General features: G+C 42.9%; 1 protein-coding gene across 2 annotated transcripts in view; it reads left to right on the top strand.

Moving 5' to 3' along the window:
* The first annotated feature begins 265 nt into the window (after positions 1–265).
* Positions 266–17,201, top strand: part of RSBN1L (round spermatid basic protein 1 like) — a 473,016-nt gene continuing 456,080 nt past the window's right edge. Inside the window, exon 1 of one of the 2 annotated variants that reach the window (XM_069628044.1) lies at positions 266–863. In XM_069628044.1, the coding sequence (XP_069484145.1) occupies positions 344–863 (520 nt within the window). In that variant the 5' untranslated portion in view covers positions 266–343. The remainder of the gene's footprint in view (positions 864–17,201) is intronic. The other variant, XM_069628045.1, reaches the window with a different exon arrangement.

Genomic DNA, 17,201 nt, shown 5'->3' with positions numbered 1-17,201 from the left:
ACACCTCCGCTTTAGGTATCCACCGTGACAAGTCTGCAGCGGTTACAGTTGAATTGCCTGCCTGAGCTATGTGGCGGCAGCACAGAGCGGTTTCGCTGCCAGCGCCCACCTCCGGTCAGTGCCTGTCTCCAATCCCGGGCCCGACCTGCTGTGAAATGGCGCCGCCACCGCCGCCTCCCTCCCCCCAGCACTGCAGCCGCGGCGCCCCGCCCCAGCCACCGTCCAGCACTGCTCATTGGTGCAGTGCCACGCTGGTCACCGGTACCGTCCCGCTATTGGCCACGGTGCTTCCCTCCCTCGTTGGGCTCCAAGCGGCGGAGTAAATAGATCACAGGAGCCCAAAATGGCGGAGCCCCCGAGCCCCGTCCGTGTAGCACCGTGCGGCCCTCCACCCCGGCCCACTGGAGCGGCGAGGATAATATCTGCTGGGTTGCAAACACAGGAGCCGCACGCGCACTCATTGATAGCCCTGGATCCTTACTCCTATCCCAGAGAGGTGAACACCCATCCCGCAAAGAAGATGAGGCTATCTGAAATCAAAGGCGCCAAGCCCAAACGCGTGAACGGTGAGGGTGGCGAGCCGGCGCCACCAACGAAAACCAGCTCTTACAGCGGTCAAGCAGCATGGAATTTAGCAGTGTCTTCTGGCGGCATCTTGTCCTCTCCGCGCCCGCCTGACATGAGCCGCAGCCCCGAGAAGTCCCGGAAGAGCAAGGAGAAGCGTGACAAGGAAAAGCGCCGCCACCGACGGCACGGGAGCGGCTCCGATCCAGAGGAGAGGCTCCTGGGGGGTGGAGACCGTTGCCTGTTGCTGCCCGAGACGGCCGCAGCCTCGCCGGTTCTCCTCCTGTCACCGCCCCGTTGTAAGTATTGTCCAGCGCTCGCTACCCTGCTCTGGCGCCCTGGCGTTTATCCGGAGCCAGTGCTCCTCTACAGGAGTGTGGAGGCCCGCTGCACACGCCTGCACGGTGTGCGTGGAAACTAACAGGCCCCCCTTGTGCATGTTGCGAAGGGGGCGTGTGCCTGTTAATGGCTGGCAGGCCAGCGTGCCTGAAACCCAGGGCCGTGCAGGTGTCTGTGGGTGGAGGCGGACGGGCCCGTTTCAATACGCTGGGAATTAAAGCGCGCGTTTGTGTGGCGTGGCGTTTGTCATGCCCGTGTGTTGTGTGAAACGTCGGGGGGTGAGGGGGGTAGTAGTGCCATGTGCAAATGCCGAGTGTCTGTCGCTCTTGGCAGTTGAGTGCATTGGCACAGAAGCGTGCGTGGGGAGGAACTGATATTCCAGCATGTGTACACGTTGTGCACTAAAACCGCTGTATTTATCTGTCCAGATGTTTGTGCTCCGACGTGTCTGCAAATGCCCGAGGCTGTGCTTTTGTGTGTATGTGTGCGCAGAGAGATAACCGTGGTGCTTGTGATTTGGGACCTGCGTACTCGTCCGCCCCCATATTCGCGTGTGCTGGGAGTTCCTTCGCTATACACGTGAGGCACCATCAGACCCCTCGCAGTCGAGAGCCATTTTCAGAGGTTTCACACGTGCTGCGGTGCTGGCCTCTTGACTCGAGCTGCCTGTCCCGTGAACGTGATGTCATCGCTGTTACCTTTGGTTGGCAGCGTTGCCCAGAGCTACTCCGATGTCTGCACGGTGCTGCCTGGCGGAGCAGGCCACAGGCAGCTGTCACGCAAGGATGAAGCTGGGGGCCGAGCGCTTTAGGAACTTTTCGAATTCGAGGGACAGTTTCTCTTGCCCTGATGCAAACCTATATAATGACTTGTTTGCGCTTACGTGGTTCTGAGCAATTGTAAGTCTGTTTTTCTTGTTTTCGTTGGCGATTTCCGAGTTACATTTGAAAGATCCAATGATGCAGTGCTGGAAGCTGACAACCAGACAATACACTTGGCCTGTAACTACAGGTATACATCTTGTCTCCTGGAACTGTAGACGTTACCTCAACCCATGTCCATAACCAAGGTGTTGGGGGTTGTGAACCACCACATAAAGTGGGATTCGGCGCTCATTTTTAATGAATCACGGTTGAGATATAAAGTACGATAGACCAGCTAAATCAAGGAGCATTTTTAATATTAATTTCTACAGGTTACGAACATGCAACATGAAGTGTCGCCAGTTTCTTTCCCGCACTACAGCAGTAAATGCCTGAGGAAACCTATTCCTTTTTTTCAGACGGGTTTTATTGAACTATTAATACAGATCTTTTCTTTAAGATTAAATCCAAAACGTATGACATTTTATCTCAAAAGCAAACCATTAATAGTATTTGCAAATCCATTTTTACCCCTAGACATGCCTCACCATTTGGTTGATGGAAATAAGCTTGCACAATAGCTTAATGTCACAAAATCAACGCAGTACTTTATTTAGTTTACATGAATACCTATTGCAACAAATTGAAGAGTTGCAATGCCCACAACTGTTCGGACATGAGAAAATACATTTTCATCTTTCTTTTATATGTATTTTCATTTTATCAAAATGTGCATAGATTTGTTTCAATAAGTTTGACAAATATTTTTAATACCTTTACTCTGCTCCAAAGGGATACTCCTGAAATCAATCTATTTTAAATTGTATCATTAAAATCATCTAAAGGTAAATCCAGGTGAAACTAAAATCTTGTGCCCAACTGATTCAGGGAAAGTTCCCAAAGGGAATTGTTTTTTAGATGAAGAGAAACTGGAACAGTGTAGGAGTATGAATTTATCTTGATTCTCTATTTTTGATCTGCCCAATAAAACTTCCCTCATGGAAAGTCTGAGAATTAAGGCAATCACATTAAGGTCCCAAATGCAAAAGATCAATCGTAAATATTGCGCATTTTCTACTCCGTCTTGGTGGACATTCTAGGAAGGTAATGTGGTGGCCAAGCTGCTATATGGCTCTAAACATTTTTGTTAGTCAATAATGGGTAAACTGGATTTTTTTGGTGGAAATCCTGTGCTTAAGAAAATGTGTTCCTGTATGTGTTATAAGGTACGCATTTTACTTCCTGTCTACACCACACTTCATATCAGTCACTGCTGGCTGACTTTGGCAGGCAAACATGGCGGGGAGCAGGTTCTTTGGGAGCTGACCTTTGCCTTGTGGCCCTTAGCCGGGTGCTGCCATGTGTGGTCGTAGTAAATGGGTCACCCAGCCAATCAAGGGAAGGGGGCGGGCTCAGAGGCAGGAGGCTGCTCTGGGAAGCTGGCAGGAGGGGGATCAGGGAGTGAGCATGGAGCGCCAAACACAAATCCATGCTAAAAACCTGCAAATATCCCAGCAAGCGGGTCAGGGCAGCAGTTTAGGGCCGCTCGATTACATGTAACACTGAAGCTAAAGCGGTGTGCAAGATTTTAACAAACTACTGCAGCCAAAGCCAGCCCTTCGGATAAGTGGTTTATCTGCCACTTTTACTCCCTAAAAATAGGCAAAACTTCCAAGAAATAAAAAAAAAAGGAGTACAAATATTCCAAACAAAAAATAGCGAACAGACACATAGGGCCATGTGACCTTGCGTACACCCACGCAGCTCCAAGGATATGTTTGGACCTGTAGTGCACATAGTATCACAGAAAGACACTACTATTATAAGTGCCTGATCAGAAGTAAACATGTATCTTTTAATGTACAGGAATAACTAGGTTCAAAGAAATAATTATTACACAAACATTTCAGTTTTTTCAGTAAAAACATATTTTTTCTCGCTTATAAGCAGTGCGCCAGATAAGATTTTGAGTTGGGAGTATTTTACTCCCTATTTTTAAACATCAAGAGTAAATGTGATTTCAAGAGTAAAAGTTTCTCTTTTGCAAGAGAATACAATGAATGCAACATCCAGCCAACGTGCAAAAACTATGGAAATCGTTACCATGTGGCAGCTTTCTGCGACAGAATACACCTTTCATTATTTCTCTAAGGTCTGGCCATTTGATCTCGTGTATATATTTTAATGTTGAAAACATAAAAACCTAGCCAGTTACATTGTAAAGCAAACTTGAATTGAATTTTGTTTTGAGGTTCGATAGCAGAATTGGCTTTTGATGTTTTATGAAAGGCCTAATTTCCTTGAACTATATTACATGCCAATGTTATGTTACGACAGTGCAGAGAGGCAAGGACTCCAGGCGAAATTCTATACTTATCTCATGGTCAAATTGTTATTTATATAGCTGTACATAGAACCTATTTATCACAATTCTCACCAAACTGAAGTTGGTACTCCTTTACAGACCTCAAAAGGCTGAGTTGGCCTTGTTGGCGTTCGAACCTGCAAATAGTCAGAACAGTCAAATTGCAGCGATAAGCGATATCTTATGGGCTAACATTCTTCAAAGGTCGATAAACTGAGTATCGACTGAGGTATAATAATCAGTGTCTAGATGTTGGGAAACCATGCATGAAGCAGTACAAGAAGTTAAATACTTATCTGAATTATCACTGGGACTGGTTTTGCTGACTTTCTATTTCAATTAAATGTAACTTTAATTTTTTTTTTTGAACATCGCTTGCACTTCCTGGAGAGTCAGGTTTTGGATGTTTTAATTGTAGTCTTGAAGATTTGAGAGGCTATAGCTCCTGTGATGGGTGTAATGACAATCACTCACCCTTGAGAAAAGACGCTGCTGCCACTGACCAGTTTATAGTTCTGTACCCCATTGACTGGAAGGTTGAAAGGCTGTAAACTAGACCGTGCATACTCCCATTTTACACACTCTTTTTATAATTGGAGTGGAAATTAAAAGTGTAAAAATGATGTGTGATTATGCACACAGCAGTCACTCTGCAAAATTGTGCAATTCTGATTTGCTTTCAATGGGGAAAAACACAATTTGTTACAAAAGATGAATTCTCAATTGAAATTTAGCTTTCCATTGTATTATACAATCCTAAAATGCGAGGAAAATAAATACGCACATTGCTTCTGTTTGCATCTACAAACATCAGAGCAGAAGCTGAACTGAAAGAAACAATTCCTTTGATCACAGTTTGCAGTTTCTTTTTTGAAAGGCTTCAGAAAAATAGATTCTGTTTCAGAGGCTTTTCTCCATGGCTTACAGTTGCATCCATGTAGAAGCGTTGTGGTTTGTCAAGTAACCTGACCTTTGCAGTGCCCCCTGCTTTAAACCTATGCGTTAATGTATGCAGGAAAATAATAAAGCTGTTGTATTTACAAGATTTTCATGCGTACAAAAGGCCTAGTATGATCCTTATCTGGCGGCCTGCTTATAAGATGCTCTCATTGCGAATTACTTTTGTATTCTCCAAAAAATAATTTTACTCCCACCTTTAAAAAAAATAGGCAGTACAATACTCCCACTTACAAATCTCATCTGGAGCACTGCCCAAAGCAATAAACCGGTGTGATGTTTCTGGAAAAATGTTGTTGGTCTATTTTAATAGACTAGACTTAGAGAGGGGGTGGGGAGGGGGGTAGGAGCGTTTGTCAAGCTGAAGGGAGGGCCGACTACCCCTCCTGAACCACGGAAGCTGAATGGAGTTTTGCCCTGCCACTGTGGTCGCACAGGGACCTGATGTGAGTGTACCAGGACACCACACGGCTGCCAGTGGGGGGTGGGGAGGTCAGGGAGAGGTGGTGGATAGGAACGGGGGAGGTAGGAACACCAGTAAAGGGTTAAAATACGATTTTGGATAAGACCGGGGGAATGTCAAAAGGCACAAGCTACATACAGCATACATCTATTCTTCCCCATCAAGCATTAACTGACTACTGTAGTGCAGATTCCCTATATTAGATACATGCCCAGCCTGCAATGTGACAAACGCATTGTAGCACATAAATGGAATGATGAATGGTAGAACAGTTACCACAGTAAGCAATGTGAGCAACATGAACACAATAGACATATATCCACAACAAGTTTTTCACAGAACGAGAGACTGACTGCCTTCTACAATTTCCTCATGCTTCCCAGTGTCCTGTGCAGGGATGTTCTGCGTGCAATACCTGGTGCTTCACAAGTATTCCCCTCTCATAGCCACCGAAATCTGGATTGCCCGGCCTGTGCTAGAGTCTGTGAGCTATTATCTTGAACTAAGATGCCTGAGTTAACACACTGCCCAAGTCCTAAGCAATCCACACCAGCTAATTGGTTAACTGCTGTTGCTTGCTTACTGTTACAAATGTACTTCTGCCGCTGAGTACTTATCTTTGGCTCGGTGGGCTGGCCGCAACCCCGATCAGTTGGTTGTAGGCCGTAACTGGTGGAAGCCCCCACCAATTCTCCAGTCAGTCGGGTAATGGGGAGCCTCCTCCGCGATGAGCGCATGTAAGCCCGCTGGGCTGTAGTTCCTGTCACAGCCGCTGCCCGGGAAGGTCAAATGTATCGGGAGAATTCACTGCAGTGGCCTGGTAATTCGCAACACCATCTGCAGCACCCTATCACGCCTGTGCCTCATCACAATAATTACCAGCACCTGGCACGGCAGGACAGCTTCCTTATGAAGCCATCGGGCGCACACCTTCCGCACTGCCTCATGGGAACTAGTTCTTTGCTGACAACACAGTCTGGGCCCCCAACGCATGGCACTTCCAGGGCTTGTTAGCCCAAGCTTGGTGACTCTGGCCATACAGGCCCTTAAATGTGGCCCCATGTACCCCCATCCTCCTAATGTGTATTAAGTGGATTTGTTAAATCCCTGCTAGATCAAAATGCTCTTATATTAATTGATTGGAGGAACACTATAGAGACAATGCCTTATGCGTCACTTGAGTATGTCAAGCCTGTTGCCCCTGTAGTGGCGCCTCAACTCGCTGAACTCTTCAACCTGTCCTTCGACTCTGTTTGCTTTCCCTCTGTTTTCAAAATAGCCACATCCATCCCTCTACTAAAAAAAAAAGCAAGGGGCTGACCCGAAACTACCGTCTAACTTAAACCTTGTGTCCCTCCTTCCGCACTATTCTAAAGTGCTCGAAAGGGTTGTGTTCAACTGTCTTAACAATTTTGTTGACATTCACAACTTTCGAAACCCCTTATGAGCAGGTTTTGGTTCCTGTCACTCCACGGAAACTGCTCTCATAAATTGAGAACAACTTTGCCTCTTCTAAGGACTCAAACATATCCTCTATCCTAATTCTCCTTGACCTGTCTGCTGCCTTTGACACTGTCGATCACTCTGATTTCCTTAGTACTTTCTTCATAGGATTCGCGATCAGACCCTTGCCTGGAGTGAATCCTAGCTTGCACGTTGGCAATTCTGTCTACTAGAGCAACACTACCTCTCAACTCACTCCTGTAACTGTTGGTGTTCCACAAAGCTCTGTCTTGGGTCCGCTCCTCTTTACACTGGTTCCGATCTTGGGGCACTAATCTCCTCCTTTGGGTTCTCGTACCAACTCTTTGTGGACAATACCCACATCATCTTCTCTTTCCTGAACTCCTCTGATCTCTCTATCAACATTTCCAACTGTCTCTGCCATTAAATACTGGATGGCTTCACACTCTGATCTTCCCTGCCAAAAGCTCTCTTATCTCTTCCTCTGCCTATCCAGTTACCACCTGAGACACTCCCCATCTCTTCTTTAGCTAGAAACCTCTGCATCATCTATTACCCTTCTCGTACCTTCTCTACTCTCATCTCCTGAACTGGAACAGCAGCTCACGTCAACCTCCTAAATATTAGGAAAATCAGGCACCTCCTTCCTTTCAACACGGACCAAGCATCTCTTAACCACTCTTGTCTTCTCTAAACTGGACTACTGTTTCAGCATCCTCTTTGGCCTCCCCAACTATGCTTTCTGTCCTCTCAACTTAACACCTACTTCCTTGTACTGTCCCCAGGCTGGATGGCTGACCATGCAAAATAGGGCAAGATTTTAATTTCTTCTCTTGGTTCACAAATGTATCTACTGTAAGGCACCACTGTATCCTCTATTTAACTCCATAAGCTTTCTCGTGATCTCTGCTCTGCCTCCCCGACTACCCTTGTGGCTTCTTGCTCTCTCTGTGCTTCCTCTTGATTTCGGTCTATCTCGCTTCTTGTTCCACTTGCAGGTCCCTAGTCATCAGAGTAACAGTCCAAATGAATTTGTTCCAAACCAAACTAAAAGCCTACATGCTTGTGTCTGAGTTACCTTCTTAGCAAACCTCTCATCTGCCTGCTGGTTAACATTTTTCCCTCACCTCTAACCTGCCTCTGTCTCTCACTTGATCTGCCCCCGTTTGAGCACTTCACCCAGCATGGTCACATCCCAAGAACAGCTGGCCGTACCGCCTATCTGAACTTACAAATGTCTGGTGTTTGTTGTCCTTAATCTGTGTATTGTCCACAGTGACTGTTCCATTTACTCCTCTCCACACCTGGTCAGAATGTCCCCCCCATCCCCCAACTCACCCCATTGTAAGAAGCTCACTGCTTCCAGTTCAATCCGATTTCTTATCTATTGTACATACTTTTGTGATGAAAAGAGCATTGTTCCTCCTGTATATAAATAAATGTAAATTGTGCGCAGAACAAATGGAAATCGTTGAGCCCTATCTTATTCTTTATCCTGATGTTATTTTAAGGAATGAATGTATTAGATTTAGTCTTAATATCCATTCGACGAAGCACATTTTGGTTTGCCTCGGTATAATAGTGAAAGAACACAGGTTTTTGTGAAGTTCCAAACAAAGACTACACCCTTGACGGCACTTGTTTTTATATTGTACCACACACTTTAAGAGGTAGTTCCATAAATTAGATTTTATAGATATAGACAACCTATGGCAGCGTCCAATAGGGGATATCCCACCTCTGTGGTTGTTGATATGGTTGGCTATATACAGTATTTAAAGTTGGACAAAGGGATGGTCATTGAGAAATGGGTTTTCTTGTGATTAGTTAAAAAAATATATATATAAAGTCTTCGTTATTATATGAATTCTAACTAGGACTTGTCTTAACGTGTGAACAAATACTTGAAAACTGTTATAATACTTGTAATAAGGACTCCCGTTTTTGTTTTTAAGTTTCTTTTTCTTGAGTTGTATTTTTTCTTCCCTTTTTTGAAAAAGGTTGAATGTATTTTAAACATAAGCAATAAAAAAAAGTAATTATTTTAAGGATATTGAGTAGTAGAAGTACATAATTAGCATATCTCCAATGTTAAAACTGATTGATAAATCTATGAACAGTGCACAATAATCAGATTTTGCAAAGATTTCCCAAATCATTTTAGTAAGGTACAATAAATAGACCAATAATAAATACTTGACATGCATATCGGCACACGTATCCTCGTGCTCAGTCTTCTGCTCACGCTTTCCCACATAACCTCTTTTGTGCTGCTTATATGCCCATAAAATCAGTCCTCCCCCAATTCTCCACATCGCAAACTATTTCTTACTCGCCATTATTTATCACTCGTCGATGGCGAGTGCACCTTTTTTAAGCGGGTTATTTTAGAAAAACATGACTCAAATTTAGCAGCAACTGCTGACGGTCCATTTTATTTCACTGCAATGCAAGAAACAAAGTGAACATAGTAGCCCCTCACCTCAATCTGTCGAAAGAAGCTCTCCTAACAAAGATTCAATTCACTTTATAGGTTTAGCCAACTGCAAGATAGCTACTAGATTTATTTGGGGGTGTTACACATTACATCACATTTTGTTACGATTCTCAGAGGTTTTTAGTCCTGGAAGATGTTACTGTCTTATGAGCTTTTAGTCTTGCTAGTGCCTTTCTGTCTGTCACATGACATTCTCAACATCGTCTTGGATCCTTCCTTCAACTGGGCATATGTGACCAGTATTCGCGGTCTGCCTACTTGTGTGCTGCTTTCTAATCGAACAGCCTGGTGGGTTTTAACGCTTCTGAATGCAAACCAATTGTACGGCGTTGTGGCCCTGCCTCTTGTGACAGTGCATTTAAACACTAGTGTTGGTTCTTAATACATACTTTATATGGACAAAATTGGAGCAAATGAAAAATCAGTTTTCACATTATGTACCATCTTCAGGACATAGGTGGATATAGACAATAGTACACTGTGTTGCTTCATCAAAGCAACTTATGAGTCAAACTTTCTACCATCCTTTAGCATTGTTACTCCTCCCCTTTGTTCATTAATCCGCCTACGCTGACACTGGTTGTGTTTTTGCCATTATTCTTTTACCCGCTTGATTTGTATTTTTCATTAGTTTCACTATCCAATTGATCTCATCTTCTCTGTGGCAATTAAATTGATAATTATTGGAGGTGTCGATCTTTTTACTAATGGAGCGCCAGTATTCCACCTTTGTATTTTTGTCTTTTATGGTTTGCATTACTTGGTGAAAGACCCCACCCCCACTTCACTCCTTGACATGCATTCATGGAAAAGGTAAACGCACGTAATCTTCAAGCCAAAAGTCACTTGCCCCCTTTTTTCCACATGTGCACAATTTTTGAGGCTATAACGTGCTATCACAAAACATACTCGCCATTCCCCCACCCTCCTATATATTTCCCTGCTATATCTCCCTCTACCGTTTGTCGCAATAATTTCCTGCTTTACCATCCTTTTATCTTCCCCTTGTTAATGTTGTTTTCTTAAACAGACTGCAGTCTGATAACCAGTGGTGCGGGCACAGTATGCCTTTCCAAGGGTGACAGTGATTTCAGTGCATAAATTAAGTGTTACAGTGCAATTCAATGTAGGTTTACTAATTAAATGGACACTTGTGTAGCACAGATAGCTATTTAAATTACCTTGTTGAATTGAAAGCGCAGCTCACCCAGTATTTCTGTCTTGCCCTCTGGGCTCCCTTCACCCCATTTTATCTGTTCAATGCAGGTTCAAAAAGGCTAATGGGAAATGTTGAAGTAGTAATCATCTCCTTCACTATTAAAATTGCTGAAGGCCCGTTTTTGAGTGCTAGGAGCGAAATGTTCCATCTTTTCAAAAGAACTGAAAACCAGAAGTAATCAGAATGATAGTTTTATTAAGCTAACTATATCCTGTCTTGCAACAACCAGTACATCTGTACTTTGTTTTTAAGGCAGTCCTGCAATTACCTTCCTAAAAGTAGTTGCGTAATTCATAATTACAGTATTGCTACTGTAAAACAGTGCATTGTCTCCATATTTTTCAATAAAGTTTAAGTTTGTGTATCTAAATCTCATAGTGTGAACTATTTCATTATTGATGACTGAACAGTTTTTGGAAATGTACATGATCTCACTGCCAAATGCTTTTGATGGCAATCCTAGTTCTCTGGCCTGCTGGTGGCATACATTTGTGCAACTGGTGTTCCACCAATGAGCTGACTCCTTGACATTCTATCTAATGACCCTGTTGCTTTATACCGGCTCCCATGAAAGTGAGTTGCCTGCAAAACTACAATACTCTACCTAATTTGCCTAGTTCTCTTGCATACTACTGTCCACTCTGCTTAGTTGCTCATTTTCTTTCCTCTTACATAATGAATACACAAAGCTAACTAGAATGGTGCAAAGTGGCAATCAATGTTTACATCCAATATGTATACCTACTGCACTACCATACGCTGTAGTTGGCTTCCACCGCTTGCTTTGCTCTACAATTAAAATGGTATTATATATTGGCTCCTGCAGGAGAGAGCAGGCCAATCTTGAGGCTGGGAGCGCAAGCGAAATCTGCAAGTAGCTGCCTTCATTTCATGCCCGGCTGCTGCGCTGTGCCCAGCCTTCACCCTGACCTTGGGGCGGTGCCCCATGCCAAGTCTCCACTGGAGTGCCACACATTGACCACCTGCAAACCTCCATGCCCACATTCAGGTACCACTTATTTCCAGTTACCTACTAAGGGGTAATTTTTTTTTTAAGGGAAGCAAGAAGTGCGCAAAGCCTGGTTCCCTTAAAAAGAAACAAAAAGGCAGAAGAACGACAGATGGCAGCTCTTAGTGCTAATAGCGATTTTAAATATTGCTTTCATGGATGCGCATGGCTGGGATGCTGCGCTTGCATGACCGTTAACAGCCCTCCCGGTGAAAGTGATAATTAACACTATATTGAACACAGTTGATTTGAATGACCGGCTAAGGCCATCTTGTCCACCTGAAGTTGACAGTAACTCTGTCTGCTGCAAAGCCATATTGTGTACTTGGTCTCTGGCTAGGACTATGCCTTAAAATAGTAAGCATCGGAACTTCTCCTCGCACTACAATCAAACCATATTAATGACACTACCCTGTGCAACAGTGACTGCACCCATCTACAAAGAGCATTGCACAGAAAAATGTTTCCAGAGCCTTTTAATCATACCTATGTGCGAACATTCATGCTCAAACCTTTCACATTTTATTGACCACCCCATCTCACAAATGTCTCACTTCAGCGGTACAAAAAATGCTGTGTTGATGCTAATTTTATGTGGGTACAAATAACTTCTAGTGACGTGTAAAATGAGTACAAAATTGAAAATCAAATTTTGTTTGCTAATCAAGAACATTTTAATAAGCACATTCTGCTAATCGCTTTTTGAAAACTATTGTATGGATTTAGTGCAGTATTTGGGTATATTATTATGACATGTCCTATACTTGAGTAATGGCAGTGTGTTTTATGCTTGATTACTTCGGATGGTGAATTTATTTGGCATTTATTTACAGTGCACAACACCCTGAGGCATCTAGGCGCTAGTTACATTAAGAGCTTGATACAAGAATATACAGACATGCATAAGTAGGACAAGGTAGGTGCAATTAAACATGCTGGTAAAGCCTCGCCTCTTGTTTTGGGGCGCTATGTCAGGCATGCATGTGCAAGGGGCGACGGGGTAAGGGACGGGATGAGGAGGAACAGAAGTGGGACGCAGAGACGGCAAGTGAGCACATCTAGGTTCTAATTTCAGACAGTATTGGGAAAAGCACGGGCGGCAAATGTATTGGAATAATGGAACGTCCAGGTGCGGGGGAAGAGGATCGAAGGAGTTTGTGGTGGGAAATTAGTTTTCAAACATTGATTAGTAGAGTTGGTTAATTAAAATGTTCTTGATTAGGAAACAAAACCCCATTTGATAAGCAGTTGTGATAATATTTTGAACGTGACCAGAAGTTGTTTGTTCCCAAGACACAAAATAAGCATCAATACAGCATTTTTGTGTACCACTGGGTTGAGACCTTAGTGAGATGAGCTGGGCCTTGCACATTCTTTAAAATACTGCTAGATCTGCAGGTCGAGTAACTTGGTGTACCTACTCAATCTAAGAGAAATGCACTCGATCTATGGCAACATATGGCCAAAAGTGTAAATGTGCTTTCTGTAAAATGGTGCATTTCACTATTAGCTGCATGAATGGATGCAAATAACTACAAATGATTAAAGGTTCTGAAAACAGTTTTCGAAAGCGCTCTCTCGCAGGTGCTAATAGCTAATCCAATCATAATATTAGAGAAAAAAAGCTCTGGAGGCTAAGTACAGTGTCTAGCATTACAGTAGATCTGTAGACTTACAGACTGAATGGAAGTATTGATCACTAATTTGCGTTAACATCTAGTTGGCTGTGTGCATTCATTATGTAAGAGGAAAGCATGCAAGAGACTAAGCAGAGAACCGGGCAAACTAGGTGGAACATTGTGTTGTGGCCATCTCACTTTCAGTGAGCTGGTATAAAGCAGCAGGGTGATGATCTCGATGATCTGTTCATGGTTTGAGCCCCAGTTGCACAGATGCATGCAACCAGCAAGTCACAGAACTAGGTTTGCCATCAAAAGTACCTGACCTTGTGATCATGTACATTTTCAAGTGTTCACTCAATTGTGATGCATCTTCCCCAACAACATGAAACAGAGTTGACACTGAGATCTGCATACACTAACCTACACTTCACTGTAAAGCCTGGAGACTGCAGTTTTTGACAGTATCAATACTATAATTATGCGACTTACTTTTTTTTGGATGGAATTGCATGAAATTTTAAAAATAAAGATAACATACTGGCCTTTGCAAGACGGGATATAGTTTGCTTAATAAAAGTATCATTCCAATTACTTCTGCTTTTCAATTATTTGAAAAATAAAACAAGATCTTACCTACACTCTCATACATGCCTTTGAAACTTAAGAGTGGGGTGGATGATTATTGCTGCACCCTCTCCATTAGCCCCTTTGAACGTGCAGTGAATAGGGAACAGGGTGGAGGGAGCCTGAAGGGCAAGAGGAATGCAGGGTGACCTGTACTTTGATTTTTACAGGATAACTTAAATAGCTAGCTTTGCTACACAAGTGTTAATTTAATTAGCAAACCTACATACTTGCATAGCAAATTGCTATGTGACTGCTTATTTTATGCCTTGCACTGGCTGGTTGAACTTTTAAGGTCATATTGGTTGTTTCCTCGAGCATGCTTTGACAGTTCAGAATACACCACTGCTTGGAAACTATTTGCTTGCCCCTATATGATAAATAAAAACGTAGCTTTTTTTTGCTTCTTTAACAATGCATTGCCAATACACTTTTTTCAAAGCATCTTTGTTTCATCTACATCTTTCCCTTCTAGTCAAATGAATTATCAGGAGATGCACTGATCATAAGGATTTGGGAACTAATGGCATATTTGTATCTGGTTTTTGCATACAGTTTTACGCTTCATGCATTTTTTCAGTTCAATATTGTTAAACCCAAAAGTGTGATTTATCTCTAAAACATGTAAAATGCAAATAACCATTCTGTGTGTCAAGAACAAGAGCGACAATGTTATGCTTTGGAACCATGAGTGTATTGTGGGTCGGCACACCTTGTGAATATGGAAAAGCTTCAAGATAGGCTCTTTACATCCTAAAGCAAAAAATAGAAATAATGTAGTCAAGGGAAAACCAGTGTTGGCAGCCGAGTAGGATTGGGAGGAGGGGTTGCATATCTGGCGTTTAACCTATAAAGATCAATACCATAGTACCCCCTGTTTCCATACTATGTCACGTGCCATTATGTGAAACTAAAACCTAGCCAAAATTAAGTTTATGGTTCACACTGTCTAATATTTGGGGTAGAATATGAATATCAACTTGCTTTTATTTCGAATTAAGTTGTATATACGATACGTGTAAATGGAGTAATGCACAGAGCAATAAACACAGCAGCATCATGTGGTCTGTAATTTCATAGTTAGCTCTGGACCACTGTTCTACATTTAGACACCGGGTTAGAACAGCCTACAAAGTTTTACAACTGATGTGCCTTTAATGCCTACTCTTGAATATAAGATTCGTTTTCCCAAGATCCCCACACAGAAGTAAGTAGCCAAAACCGACCTATTAGTATAAAGGCATCAGTGATGAAAGATTATTGATGAGAGGCCTGATTGGGTTTTGGAAAATGGTTGGGGAGCAGTCTGACCACTGAGGTTGCAACAAATAGGTTAGAATTCCTTCGAGGTAAACATTTGTTTTTTTAAAAATACAGCATATTCTACTAATTGTGTTTTATTAGCAATGCAACCCATTTTATTAGCAATTTTGTTATGTTCAGTGTCCCTGGAAGTTATATTGGTATCCAAAGACATCAAGTAAAACTCACTGCATAAACGTTCCCCTGAAACCGTGTGCAAGATAAGCAGGATCATATGACAACTTAACTATCCTTTGGATTTACTGCAGTGTGACGACGGATAGCTCATGGGCAATGCGTTTGTCTTGGAAGTAAGAAACGTGGCTCTGGGTGACCTCAGAGTGTCCCTGGAGGTTTCAATGTCGGATTTGGGGTCGGGTAGTAGGGAAGGAGAGTTAGGGAGAGAGGAACAGAAGGATGAGTAGGTAGGGGAGGAGTGGATAGAAAGAGGTAGGGAGTTCCAGTGAAGGGGGGGTCCAAGAGTTGAAAAGGGCCGAAGTAGTAGGAGGCACATGGGGCTGGGGGAACAGTGAGTAAGTAGAGATCAGCTGAGCGGGGAGGAGAGTAAAATGAGAGGAGGGAAGAGAGCTAGAGGGGCGAGATCATGGGGAGATTTGTAGACAAGGCAGAGGAATTGGAATTTTAGTTAATAGGAAGGGAAGCCAGCCAAGTTGAAAGAGTGAGGAAGAGATAGTCTCGAGGGCCAAGAAGACAGAGTATGGATAAGAGGAGTGGTAGATGGATTTTAGGGGAGTCAGGTGAGAGACAGGGAGTCAAAAGAGGAGAGGGGAGCAGTAGAAGAGGCGGGAGAAAATAAGGGAGGAGATTGACTTTTGAAGCGTGAGAGAGAGGAGCAGATCTTGCGGATGTTCGAGAGGTGGTGCCGACAGGCTAGAAACTAGCTCCCCAGGTGTACAAGCTGTTTGTCTGTTGAGCACCAAATCAAGGATCAGTAACCTAGCTGTTTGGGATAAGCAGCACCTGCAAAGGTCCATGAAACATGCTGGTCAGAGAACTGTTCAGTGAAAGTATCCTGGGTGCTACCAAAGGTTTGTAAAGTGCATGAAATGGCCCAAATGTGTTCATATATAAAGATTGTTTTCAGACTGCTGTTTGTGTTTGGGTAGTGTCTCTTCATGCATGCCTCAATGTGCCCTTGCCACTGGCAAATTATCTTATTAACTCTTGGTGAAAGGGACGTTTAACTTTTTGGGGGGCCGGGATGAGGTGGGGCGCTTGCCAGTAATTAGCGACTTGAAATGTTTACCCTGTCTTGATAAAATCCCTAAATCATTTTTCTCCCAAAAACGTAACCATGTTATTCAGCCTTAAATATATTGCATTGCAAGAAGATCTAGTGCTTCGATTTTCATTAACAGAAGGACTGAAGCGAAGGGTAGATACTTAGTTGTGCTTCAGCGCACCCCTTCAAACTAGTTGGCTCTGAAGGAAGAGGCTGGGCAGAGTGACGCTTTTATGTATAAAGCAATAGAAGTAGTGGGTTTTGTGCGAGTAACGACTTTGATTAGCCAATAGTACTAAACGCATGTCAAAGTAATTGACAAATTGTGTTATGGTGCTGCTTAATGCATGCCTCGCTCTGGGTTAGAAAGCAGCATCCGGTTTATCCGAGCATTGGTTTTGTGCATAAATATTACAATCATGGATTGTGGTTGTTTTTTTTTTTTTTTAATTAAAATGCTTTGTTTGATTTAACAAACTTTTCATTTATATTTACATACATTTTTACACAGGTTTAGAAAAAATCTTATTGTTCATCTAAGCTTCTTTCATGATCTCATTCCAAAATGTAATCACCGTAAATATAAGACGTTGATTTTTTTCCTTCAAGAAGTTCTGCCTATCTTTCCTTTGTCGACTGTTTACCAGAAATTTCGAAAAAGTCTGTATAG

The sequence above is a fragment of the Ambystoma mexicanum genome, chromosome 12 (genome assembly GCF_040938575.1).
Source record: "Ambystoma mexicanum isolate Mex_15411 chromosome 12, UKY_AmexF1_1, whole genome shotgun sequence".
NCBI classification, from domain to species: Eukaryota; Metazoa; Chordata; class Amphibia; order Caudata; family Ambystomatidae; genus Ambystoma; species Ambystoma mexicanum.
The sequence above is the reverse complement of the archived record's forward strand: the minus strand, read 5'-3'. Positions and strand labels throughout refer to the sequence as shown.